This window comes from Rana temporaria, chromosome 7 (assembly GCF_905171775.1).
Source record: "Rana temporaria chromosome 7, aRanTem1.1, whole genome shotgun sequence".
Classification (NCBI taxonomy): domain Eukaryota; kingdom Metazoa; phylum Chordata; class Amphibia; order Anura; family Ranidae; genus Rana; species Rana temporaria.
The window spans coordinates 69,994,661-70,003,581 of record NC_053495.1 but is presented as its reverse complement, the minus strand read 5'-3'; the positions used below and the strand labels follow the sequence as shown (position 1 = coordinate 70,003,581).

At 47.6% G+C, this 8,921-nt stretch overlaps 1 protein-coding gene across 1 annotated transcript in view; it reads left to right on the top strand.

The window, feature by feature from the left end:
• Positions 1-8,562, top strand: part of ADSL (adenylosuccinate lyase) — a 299,794-nt gene extending 291,232 nt beyond the window's left edge. The window contains exon 13 of the mRNA XM_040359575.1: positions 8,427-8,562. Within this exon, the coding sequence (XP_040215509.1) occupies positions 8,427-8,513 (87 nt within the window). The 3' untranslated portion in view covers positions 8,514-8,562. The remainder of the gene's footprint in view (positions 1-8,426) is intronic.
• The last annotated feature ends 359 nt before the right edge of the window (positions 8,563-8,921 follow it).

Sequence of the window (8,921 nt, the reverse complement as noted above, 5' to 3'; positions counted from 1 at the left end):
ACCGTGTTTGGAGGAAGAAGAATGATGAGTACCATCCCAAGAACACCATCCCTACTGTGAAGCATGGGGGTGGTAGCATCATGCTTTGGGGGTGTTTTTCTGCACATGGGACAGGGTGACTGCACTGTATTAAGGAGAGGATGACCGGGGCCATCATGTATTGCGAGATTTTGGGCAACAACCTCCTTCCCTCAGTTAGAGCTTTGAAGATGGGTCGAGGCTGGGTCTTCCAACATGACAATGACCCGAAGCACACAGCCAGGATAACCTAGGAGTGGCTCTGTAAGAAGCATATCAAGGTTCTGGCGTGGCCTAGCCAGTCTCCAGACCTAAACCCAATAGAGAATCTTTGGAGGGAGCTCAAACTCCGTGTTTCTCAGCGACAGCCCAGAAACCTGACTGATCTAGAGAAGATCTGTGTGGAGGAGTGGGCCAAAATCCCTCCTCCAGTGTGTGCAAACCTGGTGAAAAACTACAAGAAACGTTTGACCTCTGTAATTGCAAACAAAGGCTACTGTACCAAATATTAACATTGATTTTCTCAGGTGTTCAAATACTTATTTGCAGCTGTATCATACAAATAAATAGTTTAAAAAAATCATACATTGTGATTTCTGGATTTTTTTTTTCCGATTATGTCTCTCACAGTGGACATGCACCTACGATAACAATTTCAGACCCCTCCATGATTTCCAAGTGGGAGAACTTGCAAAATAGCAGGGTGTTCAAATACTTATTTTCATCACTGTACCTCAATAGCTCAGTTTTTTTCACTGACCTGGTCACATGACTGCTCTCCTCTGATGTTACACAGATGGTCATGTGACTGCTCTCCTCCGCCAATCAAAGCTACACTCGGAGGGGGAGAGCAGCCAGAAAAAACTGAGCTATAGAGATTCTTACAAGCTTCATTTTACAATGACACTGACACAGGAGGAGCAGTGTAAGTGAGGGGGGCTGGCAAGTGACTTTTTTTTCTTAACTTCAGACTATGCAGGTAGCACTGTTCCAGGGCCAGGGGAGGTGGGACGAGCCAATGGGTGGCTCCTGGGGCGGCCCGCCTGATCTCCGCCCCCTGTTGGTAAAACATGATATCGGTGTATAACACGCAGGCACGGTTTACCCTCTGTTTTCAGGGGAAAAAAGTGCGTGTTATACGCTGATAAATACGGTATTTAGTGATCATTTGGACAAATATATCCAAAAGATTTCCGTATTGAAGAGTTCTCTACTTCCTGTGAGGAAAAGCACCAGGCGTCCCTCATTTAAGACCTCAGGGACTGCTCCCTCAGGTGTCTCAGCGCCAAGACAGTTACCCTGCCAACAAGCCGCAAGGCCAGGGCTAGAAAAAGCCCTGGGTCCAAAACTCTTCTAAACCCAGCACCAAGCCCTCCTTTTAAGGGGACGCCCCCACTCCATTTGGGGTGGGGGGAAGGCTGTTGTACTTTGCGGACATTTGGAGAACAGTGGTTCAGGACAAGTGGGTCACCTCGACTATATTCCGCGGTTACAAGCTGGAGTTATGGGGTGTTCCCCCTCAGAGGTTTCTAAGATCCAGCGTTTCCTCGGATCCTCCAAAAAGAAACTTGCTGTTTCAGGCACTATGTCATTTAGTGCATCAAGGAGTGATTGTACAGGTTCCTGTATCTGAAAGGGGCACTGGGTTTTATTTGAATCTGTTTATGGTTCAAAAACCAAACTGGGACATAAGGCCAATTTTGTATCCAAGATCCCTGAACCAGTATCTACTAATCCAGTCCTTTTTGGATGGAGTCTGTCCGCTCAGTTGTAGCCTCGCTCCAGATGAGGGACTTTCCAGCCTCCATTAACCACTTAAGGACCACCGAACGCCGATATACGTCGGCAGAATGGCATGGCTGGGCACAGGTACGTTGCCCTTTAAGTGCCCAGCCGTCGGTCGCATGCGCGATCGGGTCACAGGAGCTGAACGGGGAGAGATGATTGTAAGCACACATTCCCCGTTCTTCTCTGTGGCAGTGTCACTGATCGTCTGTTCCCTGTTATAGGGAACGACGATCAGTGACATCACACGTCCAGCCACGCCCCCCTACAGTAATAATCACTCCCTTAGGGAACACTTAGCGCCCCTAGTGGTTAAACCCTTCACTGCCATTATCATTTTCACAGTAACAGGTCATTTTCACAGTAATCGGGTCATTTTCACAGCGAAAAGTGCTATAAAAATGCAATATATATATGTATGTGTGTGTGTGTGTGTGTGTGTGTGTGTGTGTGTGTGTGTGTGTGTGTGTGTGTGTGTGTGTGTGTGTGTATATATATATATATATATATATATATATATATATATATATATATAAATTTTGGGGGGGGATATTTATTATAGCAAAAAGTGAAAAATATTGATTTTTTTTCAAAATTGTCGCTCTATTTTTGTTTATAGCGCAAAAAATTAAAACCGCAGAGGTGATCAAATACCACCAAAAGAAAGCTCTATTTGTGGGGAAAAAAGGATGCCAATTTTGTCTGGGAGCTACGTTGTACGACCACGCAATTGTCCGTTAAAGCGACGCAGTGCCAAATCGCAAAAAGGGGCCAGGTCCTTAACCTGCATATTGGTCCGGGTCTTAAGTGGTTAATATAAAAAGACGCGTATTTACAGGTACCTCTTTCAGCCTCATCAGAGGTTCATGCGATTTGCAGTAGAGGAACGTAATTTTCAGTTTGTGGCTCTACCCTTTAGGCCAGCGTTTCCCAACTCCAGTCCTCAAGGCACACCAACAGGTCATGTTTTCAGGATTTCCCTCAGATGAAACGGCTGTGGTAATTACTAAGGCAGTGAAACTGATCAAATCACCTGTGCAAAATAATGGAAAGCCTGAAAACATGACCTGTTGGTGTGCCTTGAGGACTGGAGTTGGGAAACACTGCTTTAGGCTTTCCACAGCTCCCTGGGTGTTCACAAAGGTCCTAGCACCAGTACTGGGTCTTTTAAGGGCCCAAGCGATCTTGGTGCTCGGGTATCTGGAAGACCTCCTGCTCGGAGATCACTCACTACAAGCCCTAGAACAGAGCATAACATGCACAGTGCGGTATTTGGAAAGCTTAGGCTGGATCATATATACTGAAAAGTCCGTCTTGCGACCAACTCAAACTCCTGAAGTATTTAGGTCTGATCCTAGATGCGGTACAAGCAAGGGTATTTTTGCCACCTGTAAGGATCTGTGTCTTGAAGAATCGGGTGCGTCAGATAAGGGGCACCAGACAATCCTCCATTTGGCTCTGTATGAGTCTTCTAGGAAGGATGGTATCCTCCTAGGAAGGATGGTGTCCTTCGAGGCAGTGCCCTATGCCCAGTTCCATTCCAGGCCTATACAAGACATCTTGTTGGCTTGGAACAGGAGAGGCCAAGCCCTGGATTATCCAATGTTCTTATCTCTTCTGGCATGCTTAAGCCTAAACTGGTGTTTGCAGGATCAGAACCTGCGAAAGGGAAGATCCTTCCCAGTAACTTGGACAGTACTGACTACAAATGCCAGTCTCTCAGACTGGGGAGCAACCCTAGAGGGGCTCGCAGCTCTTGTTAAATGGTCAAGAATAGATTGTGCCTATCAACGTCCTGGAGTTACGGGCAGTACGTCTGGCCCTACGGTCCTGGACGGTGGAGCTTTAGGACTGCCCTATCAGGGTTCAGTCCGACAATGCGACTGCAGTGGCCTATATAAACCACCAAGGCGGTACCAGGAGTCGTCAGCTCTGAAGAAGGTGAATCACATACTAGCCTGGGCAGAGGGACATGTACCGATTCTATCGGCAGTCCATATACCGAGAGTAGAGAACTGTAAGGCAGATTATCCCAGCAGCCGGCAGATCTGCCCAGGGGAATGGTCCCTGCACCCAGGGGTGTTCTAGGAAATTTGCCAGCATTGGGGATGGCTAGAGGTTGACTATTGGCATCCAGGTTCAACATACAAGCTACAGCAGTTTGTGTCCCGACAAGGGAACCTCTGGCAATCAGAGCAGATGCTCTGGTAGTTCCATGAAGCCAGTACTCCCTGGTTTATGCTTTCCCCTCGATCCCTCTCCTTCTACATTTGTTGCGCATGAGAGAGAGGGGGTTTGTCATTCTGCTGGCACCAGCCTGGCCCAGAAGACCCTGGTTCCCGGAGATTGTGAGACTGGCAATAGACGGGCCATGGATGCTTCCACGTTGCCCCGATCTACTCAAGGTCCTATATTCCACCCCAATTTACAGTCTCTAAATTTGAAGGCATGGCTATTGAAGCCAGGGTGTTGAGAGGCTGTGGCTTCTCAGGACCAGTGGTGTCTACCCTAGTGAATGCTAGAATCTATCATAAGGTCTGGAAGACTTGTATTGCTTGGTGTGAAGCCAGAAAACTGCATCCTCCGAAATGTGATTGGGAGAATTCTCTCTTTTCTCCAGTCAGCTGTAGAAATCAGATTGGCTTTGAGTACAATCAGAGGTCAGATTTCGGCCCTGTCAATATTCTTCCAAAGACCTTTAGCCTCCCATTCGCTGGTCGAATCTTTATGCAGGGGGCGACTTGTTTTCTTCCCCCCATTAGGTCACCTATGTGTCCTTGGGACTTGAACTTAGTGCTGTCTGTTGCATAGTAGGTGAGGTTGAAAAAGACACAAGTCCATCAAGTCCAACCTATGTGTGTGATTTATATGTCAGTATTACATTGTATATCCCTGTGTGTTGTGGTTGTTCAGGTAATCGTTTTTTTAAACTATCAATGTTCCCTGCTGAGACCACCGCCGCTGCCGTATAAGGACTGATGGCTAATGTTTGACAGGGTGTCTCCCCCCCTCCCTCTAGACTATTGCTCTGGGACGTCCTAGTAGGAAATGAAGATTAGCCTAACTCTGTGTTACAGAAACAACCATTTGAGCCTTTTAAGAAAATTCCTTTAGACTTGCTGTCACACAAGCTAGCCTTCCTGATGGCCATCGCCTCGGCTAGAAGGGTGTCGGCCCTTTTGTGCAGGGAACCATACTTCATCCTTTACAACAACAGGGTCGTGTTGCGACCTATACCATCCTTTTTGCCAAAGGTGGTGTCAGCCTTCCATTTAAATTAGGGTTGTCCCGATACCGATACTAGTATCGGTATCGGGACCGATTCCGAGTATTTGCGGGAGTACTCGTACTCGCGCAAATACCCCCGATACCCAAATAGAATACAAACCCACCCCACCCCCCCGCCGCTGCATCCTGCCGCCGTTCGCCGCATCCCCGCTGCCGCCGACTGTGTAATACGCGGCGGGAACATTACAGCTTTGAATAGCTGTAATGATTCGCATCGCGCATAGACACTCCCCCTTGCTCGGGTGAACTGTCCAATCCCGAGCAAGGGGGAGTGTCTATACGCAGCGCGAATCATTACAGCTTTAGCTGTTATGTTCCCGCGCGTATTACCAGTTGGCGCTCGGCGGCAGCGGGATACAGGTAAGGGGGACATCGCTGGATATGGGGGGACAATGTCTGCATATGGGGGAGACGATAGCTGCATGGGGGGACAATGTCTGCATATGGGGGAGACGATAGCTACATGGGGGGACAATGTCTGCATATGGGGGAGACGATAGCTGCATGGGGGGACAATGGCTGGATATGGGGGGAGACAATAGCTGCATGGGGGGGACAATGTCTGCATATGGGGGAGACGATGGCTGCATATGGGGGACAATGGCTGGATATGGGGGGGAGATGATAGCTGCATGGGGGGACAATGTCTGCATATGGGGGAGACGATGGCTGCATATGGGGGACAATGGCTGGATATGGGGGGAGATGATAGCTGCATGGGGGGACAATGTCTGCATATGGGGGAGACAATAGCTGCATGGGGGGACAATGTCTGCATATGGGGGAGACGATGGCTGCATGGGGGGACAATGTCTGCATATGGGGGAGACGATAGCTGCATGGGGGGACAATGTCTGCATATGGGGGAGACGATATCTGCATATGGGGGAGACGATAGCTGCATGGGGGGACAATGTCTGCATATGGGGGAGACGATAGCTGCATGGGGGGACAATGTCTGCATATGGGGGAGACGATGGCTGCATATGGGGGACAATGGCTGGATATGGGGGGAGATGATAGCTGCATGGGGGGACAATGTCTGCATATGGGGGAGACGATGGCTGCATATGGGGGACAATGGCTGGATATGGGGGGAGATGATAGCTGCATGGGGGGACAATGTCTGCATATGGTGGAGACGATAGCTGCATGGGGGGACAATGTCTGCATATGGGGGAGACGATAGCTGCATGGGGGGACAATGTCTGCATATGGGGGAGACGATAGCTGCATGGGGGGACAATGTCTGCATATGGGGGAGACGATAGCTGCATGGGGGGACAATGTCTGCATATGGGGGAGACGATAGCTGCATGGGGGGACAATGGCTGGATATGGGGGGAGACGATAGCTGCATGGGGGGACAATGTCTGCATATGGGGGAGACGATGGCTGCATATGGGGGACAATGGCTGGATATGGGGGGAGATGATAGCTGCATGGGGGGACAATGTCTGCATATGGGGGAGACGATGGCTGCATATGGGGGACAATGGCTGGATATGGGGGGAGATGATAGCTGCATGGGGGGACAATGTCTGCATATGGGGGAGACGATGGCTGCATATGGGGGACAATGGCTGTATATGGGGGGAGACGATAGCTGCATGGGGGAGACAATGGCTTTATATGGGGGAGACAATGGCTGTATATGGGGGGGACAATGGCTGTATATGGGGGGGACAATGGCTGGATATGGGAGACAATGGCTGGATATGGGGGAGACAATGGCTGCATGGGGGGGACAATGGCTGGATATGGGAGACAATGGCTGGATATGGGAGACAATGGCTGGATATGGGGGACATGGCTGGATATGGGGAGACAATGGCTGCATATGGGGGGACATGGCTGCATATATGTGGGGGGACAATGGCTGTATATGGGGGGGACAATGGCTGGATATGGGGGAGACAATGGCTGCATTTGGGGACACATTTAAAAAAAAGTATCGGTATTCGGTATCGGCGACTACTTGAAAAACAGTATCGGTACTCGTACTCAGTCCTAAAAAAGTGGTATCGGGACAACCCTAATTTAAATCATGACATTACTTTGCCTTCTTTTTCCTCTAAGCCTCGTTCGGCGGCAGAGCGACGACTACATTCCTTGGATGTTGTCCGGGCAGTTAAAGTTTATTTGTCTAGATCTGCGTAGATCCGAGGATCAGGCTCCTTTTTTTGTTTTACCAAAGGGACCCAAGAAGGGGCAGGCAGCTTCCAAAGCTTCCATTGCCAATTGGGCTTGTCAATTTGTCATTCAGGCCTATGGTCTGAAACGTAAAGCTCCTCCCTTTAGGGTGAGAGCTCAATCTACCGGGGGTGTAGGAACCTCCTGGACTTTTCGCCATCAGGTATGTGTGGCCCAGATTTGTAAGGCTGCTATCTGGTCTTCAGTGCATACGTTCACAACATTTTATCAAGTGGATGTTCGATCAGCCAAGGATTTGGCTGAGGATTTTTGCTACAAAACTGAAGTACTTTCTGTATTGGAGGAGTTATATAGGGGATCACTTCCTGTCCAAGACTTTGTCTACCAGTGTCCATTCACCTAGAGATGACGTATAACCCAGTGAGTAATGAATATTAGCCTAACTCTGTGTCCCATGATGTACTCAAATGAATTTTACATGTATGACGAACAAATCCTGTTTTTTTTTTTTTATGTGATGGCTGGTTCTTTATCTGACTTATCTAAGGGAAGCTATAGGGAGAACATGAAAAAGCTGAGATACTTATAAAACCAGGACTTTTTTTCAGCGGTAACATAGGGGAGCACAGTTCCGGCACCTCCAGCAGTGATTGCATGTAATGGTAAGGGACGCTGGAGGGTCTATGATGCTGGCTGCTGGGGAATATATTATAACTAGCAGGCATCTGTTTTTGCATTGGGGTCTATTTTTGCTTAGGCTGTCTTCTGTTGCTAAGGGATCTACTGTTATGGGAGAGGTCTGTTGTTGCTGCTGGGGGTCTATTGTTGTTGAGGAGGTATTTTGTAACAGTGCCCATGGTTTCTGGGCAGGGTATAATGCTGTTCGAAGGGTCTATTGTTGCTGTGGAGATCTATTATTGCTGGGGTGGGGTCTTTTGTGGCTAGGGGGATATATGTGACATCTTTACAACCCCTTTAATTGCCAAAAACATAATTACATAAAGTGTTATTGTCTTTTAGAGAACACCCATAAGATGTGAACTAATTAAGAACCCCAGCCCTTCGATGTAGCACAATACTAACTTGCAGAGCCTGGAAAAATCTCTTAGTAAAATTTGTGGCACACATGGAGGTGACTGAGTAAATAATGCATTCCTGTTTCTGACTTTTTATTTTGACAGGTTGTGAAGTTTCTCAAGGATGAAGTGATTCCACTACTGACACCATATCAGAGCAAAATGGATGTGAAAATTGAACTTGACCTATGATTGTGTCTATAGAGGGATACTTATTTTGAAAATAAAATGAACAAACTAGTTTCTGTGTTTTTGTCTCATAATTGAGATCCTACAAATACATTTTCTGCTAAGTTTTTATTTTATATAGAACATGCAAACCTACAGTATGATCAGGTGTAACTGTCTAAGACTTTTTCCATGATTCATGGTTTATTCAAGCAAACCTATAATTGGAGAAATATGAGGGACTCAGATTATGCTCATTCTCTTGTTTCAATACTTCCAAAGCTGGTCATACATGGCTTAGGTTTTTTTTTTTTAGTTAGTGGGCTGAACGAAAATAACTGAATTAATTCACCTTTCTGCTTATTCAAGGTGGATATGGGAATCCTTCCTGCTGTGCCATTTTATATTATGACAGCTGGACTCCTTTGCTGT